Below are 22403 nucleotides of genomic sequence, written 5' to 3' on the forward strand. Positions count from 1 at the left end.
AACTGATAGGGCCACCCACCCATTCCTCATCAGGGCATGCACTTGCTTTGGTAAGTGGGTGCTGACTACCCACCCCCATTGGTTGCTGCTCCCCATTAATAAGCTGTGATTACTCTATGTCCATCACTCATTCTCAGTGCCGTCCATGGTAGTCTCAGAGTTCGTGCTAGTTAATGCTCATCCTACCCAAGGAAGTGGGAAAACTCTTTCTGAGAAATCAGCTAACACCAGAGCTCCAGTCCACTGCAGAATACAGAGCCCCTCCTCACCCCATGCAGAAGTTAGGGTCTTCACTGCCTCCTTAGCACCCTCCTCTTCCACCACAGCCCAGACCCAGTTCTCTCTTATTTACAGACCTCCTGAAAACACCTGGCAAGTTAGCATCTGCTTTGCTCATTTAAACTGCTCAGAAGCAGATACATGCAGGTTTTGAATCTGATGCTTGGGATGGGCCTTTATTGCACCAAACCAGATGATTGAGCTGGACAAAGGGGCAAGTGGATCAGTGAGCTGTTTTTCCACCTGCAAGGGAGGTCATCCAGTTCTAAGTGGTGAGGGAGCCCCTGAATTTACTACACATGGAAGGTTTTCAATATGGCCCTTGGCCACTCGGAAGGGATGGAGGGGACACTAATGCTATGATTTTAGTGTTACCTCTGGTGAGTCTGTAAATGGGGTACCTCCCTAAGGAGGTAGCTGGGACATGTGGCAACCACCCCCTAGGAATCCTGCTCAGTCACTAATTAGATACCAAAAGCCTCTACTGGAGTAACTCCTCCTCCACAGAATCCATCATTTGTTCTGTGTTGTTTAATTTGTGTGATTTGGGGTTTTGGTTCTATTTTCTTATGTTTTCTTACATGTTTTGGTTTATTGCTTTTTAAATTTTTGTTTGGTTTATTTTCGGAGATGAAAATGAATGTTCTATGTGAAAGCTGAGTTCCTTGTTTCTTTCTTTTACCCGTGGCTGACTGCATGTTCTCTATTGATGTCTTGTTCCTGGTGCTTGACAATGACCATCTTGTCTGTGAAAGGAGGCACTCCAGCGGGCTTGCATGCCCAGAAGAAAGGGAAGTTTGCTTGGTTTAGTCACTCCACAGAGACCCATGGTAATGCTCCCCTGTGCTCTGTGTGTGTGAGTGTGTGTGGGTACCTACCAGACTGGAGGGGAGGGCATTTTTCTTGATGGCTTGTGATGTGGTGGTTGTGTTTTTGTGAGTCTTTGTGAGGGGATGGTAACAAGTCCCTCTCAGAGCCTCTTCATATGCATGGAATCAGCAGGTGTGATACTCAGCAGCAACTTTCCTTGATGCAGCCCTTCCTTGGGTAGTGCAGTCCAAGATCAAGGTCACTGTTAATGCAACTTGGTACCAGTACAAGCAGTGCCTTGTGGTTATTCCTGATGCCCAGGCCTTCCCACCCCTATTTGTTTGTCTTTCTAAACCTAGCACCACTGCCATCCCAACTCTCCATTACAATGTAAGGGGCTCTCTAGGAATGAAGCGTTACAAAGCCAGATGGCTTCCTATCCATGGCTCAGTTCTTTAAACCATAATGCCTGGGGAGTTAACAAAACCTTAGGTCAGAGGTGGCTGGAGATAGATGTATTGAAAGACTGAGACTCTTCAATTTTGTGACTTCTTCCTTAGTTTGGATTGAATGAGGGCCCTGGCGAGCTCTGAAGGTCTATCTTCCAGATCCCAGTGCTAAACCCACCCCTGTGTCTCACCAGCTCCCTCAAACCTTGGGATACAAAGTTAATGTAAATACTGCAAATTGTTTACCAGCACCACTGCTAAACAATTCACTACCCTACTATGATGTTTCCAGAAACTGCTTTGGTTTTAAGTTCCTTGTCCTGTCCTAGGGTGTACTGTGAGGAGTTGGTCAACACTGGGACAATCAACATAAGAATAGTAGAGGGGACAGATACTTGTCCCCTGGTCTCAGTCCTACCCCAGCACATTGTGTGACTTTGGCTGTCACATCCCGTCTTAAGGCCTCACTCTCCTCTTTTGCGAAGTGAGGGGGACAGGTTAGAGCTGGGTAATTTCTAATGTCTATCCAGCTCTCAGCTTCTATGTGATGATGCTCAGATCCCTCCACTGTAAGGGAGTCCTAGGTTGGAGAGGTCTCTCGTGTGACAGTCAAACAGATGGCGAGTCATGAACTTTGTGTTTGTATGCTCTATGTTCTTGATACAAGTCTCTTCTCACCCACCTGGTTTATCTTCATCCAAAAGAAAACCAGAAAATCCACATCCATCTACGTTATGCATACATTCAGTCTTTTCCTGGGCTGTGGCAGTCCCATGGGGACTTGTGGCCTAAAGCCACTCCCTCACCAGTTGCAGATTCTTTGATTTCCTCAGCCAGATGAAGAGTTCTGTTCTGGAAGTAGAGCTGAACTAAGGCCAATGATGTCATATCCACTCTAAAGAACAAGAGCTGGCAAAATCAAGGAACTTGTGTCATGTTGAAAGGGTGACAGAAAGTGAAGAATTCTTTAGGTTAAACGTTTATTTAGAAGAAAAATCATTATAATAAGAGAAACAGTTGCTTTTGAGTCATCAAACTGGATTCTAAACTAGAAAATTCCTGCTAACCTGGAAATCCAGCCTAGAGTAGCCTGGGGAAGAGGCTGGAGATTGACTAGCCAGGTTGGCTCTGACATTAGATGGTTTATAGCTCAAGTCAATCTGTTGAGATGGGAATGTCAGGGTTTCTGAAAGGGATGATTGTACCCCTGGTAGGCTGTCTTCAGGCCACATTCAAATTTAATTTAATTTTATGCATTCCACACTTATATTCTTGAATTTCTAATGTCTGCAGTGCTGGTTGGAATCTTATAATGGGATTCTAGTGATGGCCATTCATGTCAAGCTCTCTATTTGAGAAACAGTCTTAGATGTGATTGACTCAGGACCCAATGTGCACTACAGGAAAAGGGGTCTTCTCCAAATCCACCTGTCCCTTCTACATACAAGCCAGACCCTAATCTTGGTGATGGAACCCCTTGGAATTGGTGTGTCAAAAGAACCAATGAAGAGAAAACCTTTTTGTGAAAGCCCCTCTTTCTATGGAGAATGGTAGATGCAAATGGAAATGCTTCCACAGCTTTTTTTATGCAGTTGAGTTAAGGGGAGTGAAAGCATTGAATGGTCAGTTTTTTCCTAGATATGCCCTACAGAGTAAACTGGTTACCAGATGTCTTCCCATAGTCCCGCCAGTTTACAGTGTCCTTGAAAAGCAATCTTTCCCCCAGACAAGCAGCAGGTATGACAGTCAAGGAAACCCAGGGCTCAGCCCCCATAGATTGTTCAGGCTCCTTCCTCCCAACCTGTAGTCCGGCTCAGGATTGCGTGTGTTGCAGACTAATGCTCTCCTATCCCGTTTTTTCTCCTCACCCTCCACATCTTGCTCTGCATCCCTTTGACTCTTGCAGTGAGCATGCCCACAAGTGAGACCGAATCTGTCAACACTGAAAACGTGGCTGGAGGTGACATCGAAGGAGAAAACTGCGGGGCCAGGCTGGCGTGAGTAGGCACGGCGAGCCCAGGGCTGGGGCATTCTCTGGGGGTGGGCTGGGACGCATGCTTGTGCAGGCTGAATGGGTTGGCTCATTCCTTGGAGGAATAGAGTTAGATCTAACCACAGGAAGCGAAGCTCAGGTGGTTGAGTGGTGTGGGGAGAAGAGAGCCCAGGCATCGAGGATGGCTCTGGGGTTGAGTATGCTGTGAGTCTTAGAATGATGTTAGCCTTCCATTCAGCACTTGTTGGGCAGGTCTGGCTCTTGGATTTTGAGCTCCTTTTCATCAGATCAGAGTCTTACAGAGCATCAGGAGGGTCTCTAAAGTCTGTTTCTGTCCAGTCCCTCTCTCCCCCTTTCACAAGAGATGACCCTGGTCACTCCTACTATGATTGATGACCTAGAAATAAAGCAAACAGGTAAGAAAATACCCTGAGAGATGAAAGCATTTTGGTCCTTATGTAAAATGTTTAGTTATCCTCCTAAAGAAGGGACACAGAAGTGCCTAAAATGTCCTTTTGAATTAATGGAAAATTCACCTGTGCTTAGCCTAGAATGAGACCAGTCCCTCCTATAACCAAAGCCCACACTTAGGTGTTTCTATCTGCCCTTTCCTTGTCGAATCCAGACCCGCGACTTCTGTGAGCTGGCTCTGGACTAGAGGTGGGCGGGTGAAGGCACAGGGCAGAGGCAATGGGAGCAGTTCCCATGTGAATTCTCACAGACGCAACCATTAAAACCAATCATGTCTGTGAAATACCTCCTCACCCCAAATGAAGGGGAGAGGGCTTAACTGCCCAAAATCAGTGAAATGCTGGCTTAGCTATCAATGTTTCCAAAACAGACGCTGGAGATTGCATTTGTTTGCTGTCAGGTGGCCGCACTGACCTAGAGTACGAAGCCTCCTACCATTTAGGGACCGCTTGGCAGAGTGACAATTGCTTTTCTTGTTGCCCTGAGGTACAAGGCGGTAAATTCACCCTGGTAACAGTGAGGAACAGCCAACAGAAGGCCCTGACTAGAAACAGTCCCAGTAAGATGAGTTTTTCAGTCGCCCCTGCAAGGGAACCACATCTTGGCTCAGCCCCTGCAAGTGGCTCAGAGCCTGGGCCAACCCCAGCCTTTTGAAAGGTGAGCTGTTGGTCGATCTGACCATAGCAGTGCCGGCCCTGGGAATGGCCGTTGAGCCACTGGAGGAAGAGGACTGAGGCTCGGAGCGGACCAGCTCTTGCCGCCTGTTTCCAGGGCACAGGGAGCCTCGGCATCACTCACTCTGACAGTGGCACCAGGGAGTCTGCACTGCAGATTCTCAGCATTGTTGGGAAGCGATTATTGTCAAAATGTTGTTAAAATACGATGCTAATTACATTTTTAAGCAGCAGTCCAAAGCTCTTCCCTCTCCTCTTCTTTTGGAATTATATACAACAAACACTGGAGTTTCTGGAAGTGGGCCCCAGACAGCAACACTATGGAAAGGCATTAGAAAGTCTTCAAAGTCCACAAGTTCTAGGCCTTTCTGTTGTCTTAACACTGAGAGTAGGATCGTAGAGAAGACGGCCAAGGACCCTGTGACTCACTTTGGGGCACGAAGTCCCACACCAGGAGGCGCCAGGGAGCTGGCACCAGGAAGTCACTTGGGAGTGTGAGGCTTTGTTGGAAAGACAACATGATTGTCCCCTGCAGAGGGAAGCTGGCAGTTTCTAGTCTATCCATCACTTCCTTGGAGCGTGCACCCCACAAGCTTCAGAGCACTGTAGAAACTCTGCCTGTTATCTCTACGCATTCCACACCCATTCTGTGCATACAAAATACCCAGCACAGTGCCAGAATTATAATATGCTCTTCATAAGCCATGGCCTTTCCTCATCTCCCTAACCTTCCCACCCCACTCCAAACCACGATGGGATGGGACTGCCAACATTCCTTATGAGAGAGACAGCACAAGAAGCTCATACAAGCTCACAGTCTTGTGTGATAAGATAAGGTCAGGATAAGGACTTGCAGGCACTGGGAAGGCCTAGGAAGTGATAGTTCCTGTGGAGCTCAGGGATCAGAGGGAAAAGAACTGTGAAATGATATTTTGCTGGGAAGGCAGCAAGTGGGCAAGGGAGGCAATGAAGAGGAATGAGCCTGCAACGTTTAAAAGAGAAAATGATAATGAGACTGCAATAGAATTTGAAGCAGGTGCCCAACTTGAGGGATCTCTAGGTAGCATAGGGTCTGTGGGATGTGGAGATCCAGATCTCACTCTGAACACAGATAGAGGCAAAAATATGATGTGCTCAGCATGAATACTACCAGTGAGATGATGTGGCATGATTGGATCACAGAACAGTAGGAAGCAGACCAAGGGCTCAACCTGACACACAGAAGAGTAAGACCAAGAGGATATAGATAAAAACATGTTAGGAGGACAGCAGCATTGGCCTGGAAGCCAGGGGAGGAGGAGTTTTAGGACAGGTGTATTTATAAGAGTAATTTAAACTGTGGAAAATGGAATGAATGTGTAAGTATTTTAGTGCAATTTTTTTTCAAATTCATGTACATTTTTTTCATGACATGAGTTTTCTGTGAACTTTTTGAAGATTCCTCATATCCATGGATTTCAAAAATCTGGAACACAAGCATGAATTTATCTTTTAATTCCATTTTCCACCACCCTTCTGAAGTCTCTTTGTATTTGTCCGTTCACTCACAGTGCTCAGCGGGGTGCTAGGCAATGGGGGTGCATGGCCTTAGAGAACATGGCCATGATCCCTTTAGAGCTTACAGCCGAGCAGGAGGTGACACTCAACAAATAAAGAGGGGATCTGGATTGGAATTAGGGTTAAGAAGGAAAAGTAAAGGTACTGGAGAGTTAAAAGCAGAGGGACCTGTTAGGATAGGAAGAGCTTCTTTGAAGAGCTGAAGGAGGGACACTTGTATGGAGGTGAAGAATGAGAAAGAATGTTCCAGTGAGAGGGAAGCAGCTGCCTCCAGGCCCGTAGATCTGGCCAGGGCTTGAGGGAGAGGAGAGAGCGGGGGACAAAGCAAGAGACAGACAGGGGCTGTAGACCCCTTAACAATCAAAGTCTTTGTCCTAAGAGTATGAGGTGTCATTGAAACGTTCCAGGAGCAGGGGACTGGTTGGGGAGGTTGGTGTGCATCCTTGGAGGATTGCTGTAAGGTTAGAAACAGCATGGGTGGGTGCAAGACACAGGAGAGCAGGGGCAGCAGCAGTTACCCCTGTGCAGGACGTCGGGTTGTCTCCGTGCAGAGGTGCTAAGAAGTGGCTGGCTTGGGGGTTCTGGAGCCATCTTGACAGACTCTGAAGGTGCACTGAGGTGCGGCTTGGTCAGTTTAGGAAAGAGAGGGGTGGAAATGGGCCAGCATGGGGCAGTCACTCCGTGCGGGCTCACGGAAGGGGAAATGAGAGCAGGCAGTGTAGGGAGGCACAGTGTAGACAGCCCCTTTCTCTGAGCAGCCATGGGGCTGGATTGACCTTTGCTTTCCAGGTGCTCTCAGCAGAGGCTGGGGGCTCCGGAAGCTGCCTGCAACAGCTACTACACCAGGCAGCCACGTTCATCTCTTTGACTCGTTGGGCTTCGATGTAAGATTTCATCTGCATTTGGCCACCTGAGAAACTGCATACCAGGGGTCCAGGAGGTACCTAGGGTCCCATCCGGCTCTCACCATCTATGGTTCTGTGGAGAATACGGAATTCAAAACAGAGGGCTGTTGGTGGAATTCAGACTGAGGGATCTCAATCATCTCATCCCAGAAAGGGAAGGTCAGGTGTCGCAGGAGCATGACGGGCAGTGCAGCGAGTCACACTGAGGTCACTAGACGCTCACTGCTCAGCATGGAGGCTGCAGTGGCAACTGACATCGCGAATGTGGCGTAACCTCACGGAGGAGTTCAGTGGCCTAGGAGCACTCAAAACAGACAGTGGGGTGAGCCAGAGTCAGAGGTTAGCCACACAGGCACAGCAGAGGGTCCAGGTGATATGGGGTCTGTATGGTAGTAAGGGGCAACCTTGCCATGCCCTTGGGCCCATGCTGAACCTTAGAAGTCGGGTCTGATGCTAGTGCTGGTGTCTTGGAAGGGTGTGACCAGAGGACCTGAGGACGGTGGAGATTGAAAATGAGAGATTGAGACTGAAAGAGCAGCAGGGCCAACAGGAAAACAGACCATGGCAGGGACCCACCTGGTGGTTGCAGCAGAGCCGTGTGGAGACAAGGTCTAGGATGTGCCCTTCCCAGCGATCACAGCCATGGTGGTGATGGAGTTGTGGGGTGCAGGGGCTGAGTCAGATGGCTGCCAACGTGGATGACGACTGCAGTGCCATCCGATTATGGTAAAGGCAATTCGGGACAATTCACAGAAATACTATTTCACACAGCAGGTAGTAATCATATGGTGCTCATTACTCTGAGAGGGAAGCCTGAAAACATAAATAGCTCCCAAGAAGTTCAAGTATTTGTCAAACAATGACAAATGCAAACTGAGTAACTAAGCCAAAAAAAAGTTGTGAGTTGATCTGTAATTTTGAATCTCAATATCAGAGAAGCATATGATGACCTTCCAGAAGCTTTGTTTTGGAAGCCTGGACAGAGAAAGTATCTTGGGTGGAATGAACTTTGGTTTCAACTGAGTAGGGCTGTCCTGATGGTCTCATGTGTTAATTATTAACTTTTTTCCTTGCTCTTCAATAATCCTCTTAAACATGAGATAGGAATGATGGCTCACTAGGATGAGTGATGCCCCAGAACTCATTGGAGCAAGTTCTATGTGCCCCACTGGGCCTGGGAGAAGCTAGAGACCTCTGCAGCGCTTGGAGAGACTCTAGAAGTCGGTGAGAGGAAGCACGTGCCACTGGTTCCCCAGCCTGGCGTGAGGAGGGGCGCAGCCATCCCCAGGATTCCCCAGGCTCCTGGGCTCCCCTCCTCACACTGCAGGAGCAACTTTCCAAACCTCCCACCAGGAAGCGAAGGACTGCCAAGAAACAAAGTCCCTCTATTTCCATGAAGCCAGAACCTACAGTCATCTGCCCCTGTACCCCTGTACAAGGGGAGGATGTGAGAAGCAAGGCGTTCATACTTGACTGAGTTCTAACCTCATCTATCCAAAGGCCTGGAGTTTGCCTTCATCTCTGGGCAGCTGCTACTTAAGCAATACCTCCCCTTGCCTAAGGAGAGCTGTCTAAGCAATATGGTGCTCGGCACCTCCACTGATCATTGATAAAATGTGCCAGTTACTGTTAATGTGTTTGTTTATTTATTTATTTATATTTAAAAGGGAGGGAGGGAGAGAGAGAAAGAGAGAGAGAATGTTCCATCCATTGGTTCACGACCCAAATGCCCATAACAGCTGAAGCTGGACCAGGTTGAGGCCAAGAGCTTCAATACAGGTCTCCCACCAGAGCAGCCCAGACCCAAGTATTTGAACTTCCACCTGCTGCCTCCCAGGGTGTGCATTAGCAGGAAGCTGGAGCTGAATTGGAGGTGAGACTTGAACCCAGGCACTCTGACATGAGATGTTGGCATCCCAAGTGGCAGCTTAGCCACAGCACCACAATGCCCACCCCAAACATGCCAGTCATAAAAAGCAAAGAATGTTTCAGACCCAGTGAGTTATGTTCCCAGTCTCTTGAGGACAGCAACAAGGACAGTAGGAAAATCGGTCTTCCTGTGTGCTGTTCAGCCTTGACCTCATGGACCTATAACTGAGTGGATAAGAAGGTCGTGCCCGGTCTCCCCCCGCTCCACATGTGCAGAATGCCAAGCAAGGTCTTGTGCTTCCTGAGCGAGCTTGAACTAGCATGGCATTTAGGATGGCATTTCAGCCTCCCCTGGCCCTGATCCTGCCCTGGGCCCGTGTCCAAGTTGCTTCCTTGGGGATACAACACCCACAACTAAGGTTCCGCACTAGGAGGTTTCAGGAGCCCACTTTGGCTTGTGAGCCACTTGGCTGAAGCGAGAGTGAGCTCTCCAGGGAAGGGCACTCCTCAGAGGAACACGGAGACAGGGCCCCGGGGCCAGGCAGGGCTGGGGAGACAGAGTGACAAGGCTGTCACTCTGGCTTATGTGGGACACCGAGGGGAGCAATCTGCCAAAAGGCAAGCCTGGACCAGGGAGGCTGAGGGCCCCAGCTCCTCAGGGGCCCCGCAAAGAGGGGAGAACCCGGTCCCCCAGCAACCCAATTAGCAGCAGGGAGACGTTTGAGTCCCCCTAGGGCTGTGGCTCTAAATAAAAATGCTGCCCTGGGCTCCCAGGACTCCTCCCACGCGCTTTGTTAACTTGTGATTAAGACCTTCAGGCCTAGCAGGCGTCTTTGGGGGAGGGAAAAGGTTGTTAGCTAAGGGTTCTGAACAGTAAAGGCGTTTGGCTCTGATTCTCTGTGCCCCAGAGATATAATTATCTCATGCACGATGGCTTTGCCACCTGTCACATCTTCTGCTTTAATTTCTTTTAATAAAAAATAACCAGAGGGGTTGCTGTTTTCTGGCTACGTGACACAGCTCGCTCTCTGCCAGGTTGGGACAAACTGCCCTGTCCTCTTTTCTGCCCGGGTCGCTCCTTGTCTGTGGCTGTCGTCGCCATCCCTTCCTGTCTGACCTGCAGCCTCTGTCTGCTGGGCGTGCTCGCTGCACCGGCCGTGTCCACAGTGAGCACCGAAGCCGAGCCGACACGTGCCTTCGCATTCTGGACTCCAGTGCTCTTGCTCAGGGCCTCCCTGAGGGTTCTGCCATCCCCAGATACCCTTAGAGCAGTCTCCTGGCAGGCAGCAGGGAGGGCCACGCCCACCCTGCTGTGCCCGTGCCTGCGACTGTCCCCCTGGCGGATCCTTTGTCTTCATAGAGGCCTTCCCTGCCTCTCTGGCTGTGCCCCAGCTGCAGCTCTTCCCAGCCTGACCTCATGGAGAGGCCTTGGCCACCGGGGGATGTAGTGAGAGAGCTTTCTGTACCCAGAAGGTGGCAAATTTGGATGCTCAGCTGGCCCAGTCTCTACATTGGTCTTCTTTCTCTCTGGAGTGGTTTGAATTCCCATTGCGCAGCCTTCCAGTGTCCGTGTGTAGTCACCTGGGGGAACATCAGACTTAGCTGGGGTGGTTTTTAACAGAGGAAATGCTGTGTCTGTCCTCTGATAACGTGTCCATTTTCTCTTTCAGCCACCGGATCTCCAAGTCGAAATTCAGGTGAGTGTGCGCATCACTCTTCCTTCCTTCTCACCATCAGCGCCATCCTCAGCCACTGTTTGGGTGGCCCAAGGTAAAATCTGCCCGTTCAGAGGCAGCAGAAGGGTTGGTCTTCCACAGGAGTAATTGCTTTCTTTTTGTTAGCAAGAAAAGTCTGGGAATCAAATCGGGACAGTAATATTGAGGTGTGTGGAATTATTGTCTTAGACTGGAAGTCATTTGATAGCTCTGTCCCTTGGTGGTTACGACCCAAGGGCTGAAGTCCAGTGAAGATAAGGTGCACCTGCTTCGTGGGGCTGGGGCGCGGTGAGACATGAGCCATGAGGACAGAGACTGGGCTGCATGTTGCTGCTCTCTGACTACCTCAGCAGCTTCCAGACGCGCTGGGGTCTTCAGCCCCTGCCTGCCTCTCAGCCTCAGCCCCTGTGCATCCCTGCAGGTCCCCTCCTTCTTGACTACATGCCTCCTTGCACTCGCCCACGAGTTCCCTGTCCTCTTACACGTGGAGCCTTGCCCCTCCCCCGATGTCTTCACCCAGAGCACTCAGACTTGCACCACCAGTCCCAGCTGTGCCTGCATCTGTGACACCTTCTGCACACTCCCCAGGGGGAGTTTACTCGCCCCTGCCTGATTCCCACAGTGCTTTGCTGCTATCTCTAGCACAGCCCCCCCCCCCCCGTGATACCCTGAAATACCAGCTCCTGGGCCTGTTCCCCCGATAGGCTTTGTCTGCATGTCTCAGAGACATTACTTCCAAGCAGCCTAGCCCAGTGCCTATCCTATGTGGGCTGTGCATACATGCATGTTGAGTGGATGAATGACAAACACGTGGCGTGGGGATGCAAATTTACTCCCAGGAATCTTAGACCTGCCTAAAGATATTGGCTGTTTATTTTCCACGATGGATCTAACCTTGCTTCCTTGGCTCACCCGGGATGTAGTGGGAACGTAAGTGCCGCTACGTTCTAGTCTAGGTGGGTAGGGTTAATGTGTGATCTCTCATCTTTCCCCTTCCCCAGCTCCCCTGTGGGATGGATCTGGATGCGTGAGGGTGAGGGACTTTGAATCCCAGGAAGCAGGGCCTGGTGAGGACACAGCAGGGGCTTCCTAAATATCTGCTGAGTGAGTGAATCAATGGTCTTTCCCCAGGGAGATAACAAACTTGACACAGATTCAGACGAAATGTCTAATTTGACAGCCAAAGCTGAGAAAGCCTGTTGTGCTTCAAACAATTCCAGAGTCTCCACCCTAATGAGAATAAATACATTTGAAATTATTTCCAAAATATTACTTTTATTATGTGCAAATGAGTAAATCGTGAAGGAAGGAGGGAAGGAAGGAGGCAGGAAGGAGGGAGGGAGGGAGGGAGGAGGAAGGAAGGAGCGAGCTATCATGATCTGGAGGATGGAAGAGGGAATTACATTTTTGTAAAGAATCTCTCAAGCTGCCAATTGCCCAGAACGCTCAGGGTTATCCAGGGATATGTGGTATAACCTGCATTTTTGAGATGGAAGGGAAGAGCAGTGGCACCTCTCCTGAGGTCTCTGCTTGGCTTTGAGACCCTGCTGAGCCTGCTATAGAGCAGCCGTTGGCCCTGACCTCTCACTCTGGGGAGAGTTCCTTCTTCTAGAGCCCCCAATCATGATATAGCAGAAATACGGAGAGCAGATGCTGTATTCCCAAAAGGCTTTTCCTAGTTGCTGCCATGAAGCCCATTTTCAGATGAAGAGACTGAGGATCAGAGAAGTCCAGAGTCACATGTTTCATGTACATCCATGTCAGAACTCACACACAAGAGGCCTGCTGCTGTTCACCATGACAGCTGGTGGTGAGGCTCTGTCCGGCAAAACTAAGCCCTGTTCCTGCACAGCTGTTGTATCTTGGGTACAGTCACTAGCACTAGAGCAGTGCCTCTGAATAGAAATAGAATTTCTTGTGAAAGTTTTCTAGGAGCAAGTGTTTGGCATAGCAATTAAGATGCTGCTCAGGACAGCCAGGTCCTGTAATAGAGTGCTTGGGTTCAACATTGGGCTTCCAATCCCAATTTCCTGCTGATGCACACCCGGGAGGCAGCAGTGATGACTCAAATAGTTGGGTCCCTGCCACCCACATGGGAAATCTGGATTGAGTGAGCCCCTAGTTCCTAGTTTTGATACTGGCCCAGACTCAGGTGTGGGGGTCATTTGGGTAATAAAGCAGTGGATGGCAGCTTGCTTGCTCTCTCACTATATACATATATATATATATATTATATGTATACACAATATATATTATATATACACACATATATGTACACATATACACTCATATATGTATATATGATGTTTCTAATAACTGTTCAAAATTTTAAAGGATTTGATAGTTCATATATCTAAAACATTATTATTTCAACTTGTAATTAATGGGAAAAACTTAGTAAGCCCTTTGACATCCTTATTTTAAACTAAGTCTTTGGGATCCAGTGTGTATTTTACGCTGACTGCACATCTTAGTGTGGACTGGCCCCATGTCAGTGCACACAGCCGCATGTTGCTTGGGGATACTGTATCAGACAGTGTGATTCTAGAAGTTCCAGGCAGTCGTCTGATTCAGATTCTGTGGATTCTAGTTGACATCTAAGGCTGGCAGCAGGTTGAAAATACCAACAAAATTATCAGCACACTCTTAATTATTTTCTCTGTTGAATGAAACTGTTTAACAAAGAGAAATATGAGGGGTCTTCAAAAAGTTCCTGGGAAATGTGTGCTGTGACAAAAATACAGGTGAATTTCAAAAACCTTTGCACCCACATAAACTTATCATTTAATTCCATTTTCCACAAACTTTGTGAAGTACCCCTGTAATCAACGTTGAGTGTCAAACGGGCCTATTCCACCTGTAAAACTGAGTGGTACATTGTGGCTTATTTAAGAGAAATATTAGAATGGAACTTTTGGACAAAATTAGTAGATTAATGGACTTATTATATTAAGGCAATAATGGAGTATTTCCTAGTATTTTCTATCAGCAAGGCCCAATTCACATTTGTCCCAGTCTCCAACAGCCCATTTTTATGAAAGAATTAAATCTCATGATTTTCTGTGTTACTTGTTCTTGGTCTCAATCAGTAGAAAACAGAAACTTCCTCTAGCCTCCAGAGAGAGCCTGCAGTGCCCACCGATTTGATGTGGTCCGCTGTCCGAGATGCCCACAAGCAGTGATGGGCCAGGCAGACTACTGTAGGAGCTCTGGCCTCCTCATCTCCACCCTCAGCCCTGAGTCTCTGGAGCCTCATAAATCTCTGTTGTCTCCACTGCTGAGCCAACCTGTCAGCCCTGAGTTCTGGTGTATAAGATGGGACTGTGCAAGCACCAGGGGTCAGTGGCACAGATCTCGCTGGAGAAACAAGAACCATGACAGTGAAAGCTAACTGACAACCCAAGGAAATGGGAAACCTCTCCTAGCTTCTCCACGTGCTCAGACACCTTCTATTGTGACAGCTTGCTTGGCACTCTCTGCAGGTTTCATGCAGACAGGGACTGCGCCTGTTGCATGAACTGTGGACTCTCTAGCCCATGGTAGGTGTTTAGTGAAGATTTCGTGCACAGGTCACGAAAATTAGTGATGCAGACAGTAAATGCTCTGGGAGTGCCACATGCTGGGGAGACTAGAAAGTTTATCATGGAGATGTTGAGGCCCAAGCTGAGCTTTACAGGGTGGGCGAGTGTAGGAGGCAGAAGGTGGAGGCCCTGATACTTGAGGGACCGTCTATACAGCAGAAAGTCAAAAGCCAGGCCCAGAGCTGGGCGAAGGGGGCAGAGGCAGGGCTGCAGTGGTGCAGGAGCTCAGAGAAGCCCAGTAGACCCATTCGCCTCCATCCTTCTCTGTCTGCACGGGGATGGTTCCGTTAGTAGAGCAAATGGCTTCCAATCGGTGTGAAGGGAACGTGACTGGAAGGCAAGTTTCTCCTCCCTATTTTACCACTTAATTTCTGGATCTTCCGTGAATACGTAAACACAAATAAATTTACACATTCCAATAAAACCATTACATTTATTATACAGTAGGAAGTGTTGCCAGGAAACCAGTTGTCAAGCAAAGCTATATTTTGAAGAGTGGGAGGTGTGTAATTATCTTTAAATACTTTCTCTGGATAGTAATTACCCCCACCCCCACCCCAGCCCAAAACCCACGTGACTCCCTGAAGGGCCCTGTGCCGGAGCAGCCCCCTGTCACTGGGGTGTGGGGGAGGGTGGCGGGCCTGGCTGGGCCCGCTCCTCTGGGAGCCCCTGCAGAGCAGGTCCAGAGCCATGTGACAGAGTGGCCAGCCCTTGCAGCACTCCACATCGGCTGCCCTGAACTTGGGGGAAGTGGTGCTTCAGGTCGTTGGTGTTCAGCTGACTCTAGGGTGGGTGCCTACACACTATAAAAGAAAGCAACTGTGATTGCTTGAGACACCAAGCAATTATCAGTGATTTCTATAGTGAGACTGTGTATTTAAAATAGAGTCTTTGCAACCACAATGTAGGCTATTTAAGATCAGAGATGAGTTTGTCCTGAAAATTCATTTTTCAGGAGAAAAAAAAAATACCCTACCAAGTTTCTGTACAACATAAGAAGCAGGGCAGTGCTCTGCCCAGGGAAGGTGCTCAGCCTCAGGAACTGGCGGCCGTGGAGTCGCTTCTCGCTGTGGAGCACCTACAGCTCCCTGTCCCACGCCTTTGTCCCTCTCCACACACGCACTGCTCAGATCGGGGGTGCGATGACCAGAGATGACAAGCATCCCAAGTGCGTTTGGAAGCTGCAGTTTTCTGACCACTTGGTGTTTCTTCTCTGGGGAGGGAATTTTTGAGTGTCCCTGAGAAGGCCTGGCGCCCACTGTCAATGGCATTCAAGCAGCCCGCGACCCACGGGTCGGATCAGAACATCTCCCAGGTGGCTCCTTGCCTTCCCTTCCCTTCCCGCCCCGCTCTGCAAGCTTAGCCAAGGTTTGGTACCAGGATGTTCTACAGACCAGGCAGACATGCAGATGGGACCAAACTGTCCCCAAAGGCAACTTGGCAGGTGGGTGCAGGGATCCACTTCCCTGGCATCCCGGAGTGTGGGCTAGTTGGAGGGACGCCCGTTCTGGAAGTAGAAGAGTAAGGCTTGACCCCCATGACCGGTCTTATGCCTGCTTTGGACACACTCGCATGTGGTGCTGCCTGGCCCAGGGGCCTGGAAACAAACACACGAGTGGCAGAAGTCTCACTTCACTCACAGAGTCTGCTGTTCCACCTGAACCCGTCCGTGGAGGAAGGGCCTCTGCAGGGGTTCATGGTCATCTCTGGCCAGAAGGCCAGAGACACAGATCTAGAATATAAGGCCTGATTCAGTTTCACTGCCCTACAGTTGAAGGCCAGCGTTCACATACTGATCCTGTACTCCACACACAAACATGCACACACCTGAAACCGTTATTTTAGAAAAGAGTTTCCTTACTAATTAAAAACAAAAAAAAAAACAGCATCCTTATGATATGATCTGTGCTGTGATAGTTTCTGTCCTAGTCATTTTTCAGTGCCAGAAATGACCTCCTGGGTAGATTTCACAACCCACTTGTGAGCTGCAGTATGAAGTCTAAAAATCTGCATGCTTAGAGGATGTCTCCTTGACTGGGGGAATTTGTAGATTGGGACTCATTTTATGGAAAACTATAGTCACAGATTCTGCTTTGCTTCTTTACTGCTCCAGCAAGTGGGTCTCTCTGTGTGCCCTGCAAGCACCCCCAGTCCCCATCCAGAGCCGAGCATGCCCCTGCTCATGGCGGCCTCCCTGTCTGGGGCCCTTCCTGTGTCACTCAGCCCTCTCCTGGCTCAGGGTGTCACCCTTGCAGATCACCGGGGCTAGAACTTCTGGCAGCTCCTTCCATACTTTCCCACCTCACCCTGGGTATCTGGTCAGCTCAATAGCCTACAGATCCTGCCTCCGAAATTGCTTTGCCGTTACTAAAGCGGCTGCCGTTATTGTCTCTAACCTGCAAAACCAGAAGAGTCTTTTTCGTGTTGCCCCTGACCCAGAAGCTGATAGGGGGCTGTTTTTGTTGGGTGTTTCAGTTTCCGAAAATCAAACCCGACTGTGTCCCCTCTGCTGCCACAGCCCTAGGCACAGCCTTGTGCTGCCTTCCTCCTGCACCTCTCTCTGCTTCTCTGCTTTGCACAGTACAAGGCGCTGATGAAACGTGTCATCTGCCCAGTTACCAAACCAGCTAAGTTCTCTCTCTCTATCAAGAGCATGGAACTTAGGATGAGTTATAAGCCCTTTTATCATAGAATGACAAAATGGGACCGATGAGCTTCATGGTTCACAACCATAATTACACATTAGAACACTCTGGAGACTTTGAGAGTACCCAACCCACAGAAATTTATTTGATGTTGGGGCCTGGGTACAGGTAAGGTTTCTTTTTGGAGGAAATGGCTATAGTTTTCTTGGGAAATCTGTGCATAACCAGGTTTCAGAATCACTGACAAAGGCCCTGAGAGATGTGGGAGCACTTTAGGGACCGTGGATGAGCTGAAGACGTCTGAAAAGGCGTGTGTGTGTGTGTTGGTGGGGAGGGTCTCTTGTTTTCCCAAATAAAGGATACACACTTTCAGTTCCTCCAAGGATTCTATAACCCATAAAAGCAAAGCACCTCTGCTCCTGCTTGTCCTTTACTTTGGAGGCGGTGTAGGGTGAGGTGCAGGAGATCGGCTGGGGAGAAGACCAGGCCTGGCCCTCGCTCCGTGGTATTAGCCCAGGAATCCCCACCCGCCGTGGTCGTTCATTTTCTCCACTGCAGTCAGGGTGACACCTGCCTTGCAGAGTCATTTAAGGAACCAGTGAGACGTCCTGAGCAGGACCGGATAGGCTGGGCATGTTTCAGGCGCCTTAGCTGCTGCTGATCCTATCGTTAACAACGCCGCAGTTACTAACAATGCTCTTAATACTTGCAGTCCCACTGCCAACAATGCCATTAGTAGAAGGCATTTCCAGTTACGAGCACCTTCAGCTCTAGGCAGATATGCTAGGTGGCGTTTTATCGATTCCCACCACAACCCTGTGAGATTGGCCCCAGTCCCATTTCACAGATGACAGGACTGAGGCCTGGAGAAGTTCAGACACACCCACCCCCCTGGGCCCCTGCAGCACTAATGAGTCAGTGGGGCAGCCCCACTCTCTTGCAGGAAAGCGTGCCCCCTGGCCACTTTGCTCTGGCAAGGCCAGGTGGGCTAAGGGTGGAAAGCAGCCCAGGCGGGGAAAATCCCATTTCCTAGCCAACCCCACCTTTCTCTGCCTCCCCTTGCGCAGCCGCTACTGGCGCCGGTGGAATAGGTTCTGCAGGAGAAAGTGCCGCGCAGCGGTCAAGTCGAACGTCTTCTACTGGCTGGTGATCTTCCTGGTCTTCCTGAACACGCTCACCATTGCCTCTGAGCACTACAACCAGCCCCACTGGCTCACGGAGGTCCAAGGTGAGCCCCAGCCCCGGCTCAGTCCCCTCAGGACTGAGTCCCCCGGGAGACAGAAAAGCAACCTGTGGCTGTGGCTCTTGGCAGGTGTCAGGCTGGAGTCTCTGAGGGCCTGGTGGCTCACAGGAAAATGCCCAACCACAGTAGGAACAGACGCGGCTCACCCGACTGGGCCCACGCCATCTGCCTGCCCCCACGGTCGCCATTGGGTCCAGGTGGTGATAAGGACATGAGCTGCCGCTTGTTTAGCTAGCTCAGACCCTTGGCTGCCAACTTCTCAGAACGGATTTTCAGTGCCCCAGGCCTTATGCAGACGTGCAAAGATGAAATGTGCAAACGGGCAGGAAGTGCAAAGCAGAGGTCCACGCCTCGGGAGCTGTCCTCAGGAGGCCAGGGGAGGGGACGGTCGGGAGTGTCATACTCCCAGCAGAAGAGGGTCCCACTGACCACTCAGCCCTCGGCATCCCTGCAGCCTGGGGATTGCACTCCAGAATTCTGGGAGGCAGCTCGGTGAAGAGGTCCGGCTCAGGCAGGTTGGACTGGGCAGATCACCACCCTCTCTGGCCCTCATCTCGCTCTGTGTGGACAAAGGAAGTGCCCGCAAAGCCTTCTGGGCCGGCAGCTGCTCGCAGACACTGCACTTCCCAGGGTCCCTTTCCCACAAGCTGGGCTCCTGCAGGAGTGGGCAGCCTGGGTATCCCTGGAGATGGGAGTGTTCTTCCACTGGTGGTGGTGTTGCTAACAACCCTTTCTGTCTTCCCCCTCCCCATCCCTGCTTGGATCCTGCTGCTCTCGGGAAAATATCCTCCCCCGACAAGACACGGCCAATAAGGCTCTACTGGCCCTGTTCACTGCCGAGATGCTGCTGAAGATGTACAGCCTGGGCCTGCAGGCCTATTTCGTGTCCCTCTTCAACCGCTTCGACTGCTTCATTGTGTGCGGGGGCATCCTGGAGACCATCCTGGTGGAGACCAAGGTCATGTCCCCCCTGGGCATCTCTGTGCTGAGATGCGTGCGGCTCCTGAGAATATTCAAAATTACAAGGTATTTGGCTCCCTGTTGATGTTTGGAGATGGGACTGGGGAGAAGTTCTTTGGGAAGGGAAGAGAGGAGGAAAGGCCTAGGTGGGAGAGTGGCTATAGTTTCTAGAAGGTTCTGCCCTCAGCTCATATGCAACAGAGGGTCGTTAATAATTCGGAATTTCACTGGCTGCTAATATCAGAGGTTCTACTCAGTGGCGTAAACAAAGTAGGTTTATTCTATTGTATGAAGGAAGTCCAGAGACAGGCAGCCAAAATGTCTTCAAAGAAGGTGTCAGGGACTCAGTCTCTTTCTGTCCCTCACTAGCCTTGGTGTTGATTCTACCCCAAAGGTCACAAAACAGCTCTAATTCAAAGCAAAAAGAAGAAGAAAAGGGGCTGATGGGGGCGCCCTCCCAGCTGAGTTAGCCTCTCTTACCCCAGACACACCCACTAGCCTACACTCAGAACAAAATACAAAAAGTAATATGTGTTGGTGAGGGCATGGAGAGATTGTAGCCTTTGCACATTGCTAGTGAGAATGCAAAATGTAATGCAACCACTGTCGCTCCCCCTCTTCGTGGAGGAACGACACAGGACCCTGCGCTGTTCTTTCGTCTGCTCGGCCCTCCCCGGGTTTGCTGCTGGTTCTTCCCGGGTTGGCTACTATCCCTTCCACCTCCGTGGAAGGGCGGTTCCCCCTGCCACTTTCCCCACTTCCGCAGGGGAGCGGCACACCGCCGGCCGGCTCTCTCGGGGGCTGCACGGGTTCCCTTAGATGTTCCCCATAGATGTTCCTGGTGAATGCCGTCTCTCTCCTCCTTTATAGTCCTCCTCTGCCAATCCCAACTCGGCTGCCCACACGCCGAGTACGCTGCTCTCCAATCAGGAGCAAGTCCTACAGTTTATTAGTTGAACTGGAGGCAGCTGTGCGGAAGCTGTTTACTTCTCTCCCAGCGCCATATTGTGGGAGAGCAGATGCATAGAATAAGTCCTAATTCCAGCAACTCAGTCTAGTCCGGTTTGCTCCCCACAACCACCATGCAACTGTGGAAAACAGTGTGGCTGTCCCTCAGAAAAATAACAAATGGAATTACCATATTATCCATCAATTCCACCTCTGGGTATGTAGTCACAAGAGTGTGAACCATGGTGTAGGACAGATATTTGTACCCCTGTGTTCACAGCAGCATTTTTTACTGTGGGAAAACCTGGAAACAACCATAGTACCTTATGGTTAGTGGATAACAAAATGTGGTATAAGCAAGATGAAATATAGCCATACAATGGAATATCATTGTGCTTTTAAAGGAAGGGAGTTCTACAGTGTGCTACTACAGGGGTGACTCTTGAGGACTGAGTGAAAGAAGCCACTCACAAAAAGACAAGTACTGAGACAAGTACTGTAGGATTCCATGTATATGAGGTACTTGGAATAGCCCAGGCCGCAGAAGCAAGGGCAGGTGTTTGATTCAGTGGTTTAGATGCTACTGAGGACACCCACAGCCATATTGATGTACCAGAGTTCATGACCTGTCTCCGCTTCCCATTCCAGTCCTGTAAATGGGCACCCTGGGACGCAATGGAGATGGCTCAAGTACTTGGGTCCCCACCACCCAGATGGAGTTCCTGGCTCCTAGCTCTGGCCTCACGCAGAGTGAACCAGTGGGTGGAATTCTCTGTGTGTCTCTCTATCTATGTCTCTCTGCTTTCAAACCAGTAAAATAAAAATAAACTACAAATCACAGTAGACAGTAGAATGGTGGACGGGCACGAGGAGGAGTTACTATTTAATGGTTAGATTTCAGTGAAAGAGTTTTTGAGAGGGGTGGAAGTGGTGCTTTCATAGCACTGTGAGTGTCTTTAGCATCACTGAATTATATGCCTAGAAATGGTGATGATGGTGATTTTTGTGCTGTGTCAGTGGGAGGAACAATGTCTCCCAGAAATCTCACCAAGGGCGGCTGTTCTCATTGGCTGCCCTAGCTGTTAGGAAGACTGCGAAGTGAGGCTTTTGGCTGGGCTTTTGCTACTGCAAATGCAGTCAAGATCCATTAGCTGTGGAAGGAGCCTGAGGGACATGGTGCTACAAATGGCTTTCATCCCTCCTTCACACGTCCACCCCCTCTCCATCTGTCTGTCCATCTGCCCACCCAAAGACTGCAGACTCCCTCACTGTCCAGGGCGGGCCGAGATTTTCATGATGAGGATGGGGGTGGAGGCATGGGGAGGGGGCAGTGTGCTCTGGGACAGTTTTCAACTGGGTTGTGATCTGTTTGAGGCGGTGAAATCAATTTATTGGATCACAGCCATCATTTTTACAGCTTTATTGAGATATAATGCATATACTATACATTCACCCCTTAACGTATACTAGTCAGTGTTTCACACACACACACTGCTTTGCAGCCATCACCACACTCTAGCTGTGGGACATTTTCATCACCCAAAAGAGAAAGCCCTCCTGTGCCAGCTCTCGGCGACCACTGCTTTACTCTGCCTCTTGATTTGTGTGCAGTGGACAGTCTGTGTCAGTGCAGACATGTGGTGTTCTGTGTTGTTTCAAGGTCCTTCTGTGCTGCAGTAGGTAGCAGTACCTCAGTCCTCTACTGCATGGCTGAGTTACATGTTATGTCTGCATTCCTGAGTGATGAACATTTGGTTTCATGCTAACTTTTGATTACTATGAATGATGTTGTTATGAACATTTAGATCCATGTTTTTGTATACCTGTATGTTTTCTTTTCTCTTGGATATATACCAAGGAGTGCTACGTCTAGGTCATGTGGTAACTTTGTGTTTAAGACGTTGAGAAATTGTTTTCTAAATAGACTGGACTATTTTACATGCCCACCAAAAACATACAAGGGTTCTAATTTCTGCACCTTCTTGCACCCATTGTTTGCAACAAAGGAATGATATCGAATAGAAGAACATTGGAGGGGCTCATGTGTACATAGCACTGAGATCTGAATCTGATGTGCGGTGTAATATCTGTTTCTTCCTGTGGATGGCAGTCAAACAGAGAAGAAAAAATCGCAAACACATGGAAGGGGGCCTGTTTTCTGAGGTAGCAGCCCCCTCTTCTTAAGAATCTCTACTCTGGGGGCAGACATTTAGCCTAATACTTAAGATGCCCACATCCTGTATCCCTGTATCAGTGTCTGGGTTCCATTCTCGGCTCTGGCTCCTGACTCCAGCTTCCTGCTAA

The 22403-nt window shown here is 49.6% G+C and overlaps 1 protein-coding gene across 32 annotated transcripts in view; it reads left to right on the forward strand.

Annotated features, from left to right (window-relative positions):
• CACNA1C (calcium voltage-gated channel subunit alpha1 C) overlaps positions 1–22403 on the forward strand; it is a 740475-nt gene that overhangs the window by 605152 nt on the left and 112920 nt on the right. For 20 of the 32 annotated variants that reach the window (NM_001136522.1, XM_051849907.3, XM_051849906.3 and 17 more), the window contains exons 10-13: positions 3445–3535; positions 10678–10704; positions 18016–18176; positions 18992–19217. In NM_001136522.1, coding sequence (NP_001129994.1) covers positions 3445–3535; positions 10678–10704; positions 18016–18176; positions 18992–19217 — 505 coding nt within the window. Of the gene's footprint in view, positions 1–1034; positions 1110–3444; positions 3536–10677; positions 10705–18015; positions 18177–18991; positions 19218–22403 lie in introns of those variants that run through there. The other 12 variants (XM_089303273.1, XM_089303272.1, XM_051849901.3 and 9 more) reach the window with 2 other exon arrangements.

This window comes from Oryctolagus cuniculus, chromosome 9 (genome assembly GCF_051225735.1).
Source record: "Oryctolagus cuniculus isolate XC-2025 breed Fujian yellow rabbit chromosome 9, ASM5122573v1, whole genome shotgun sequence".
In the NCBI taxonomy this organism is placed as follows: domain Eukaryota; kingdom Metazoa; phylum Chordata; class Mammalia; order Lagomorpha; family Leporidae; genus Oryctolagus; species Oryctolagus cuniculus.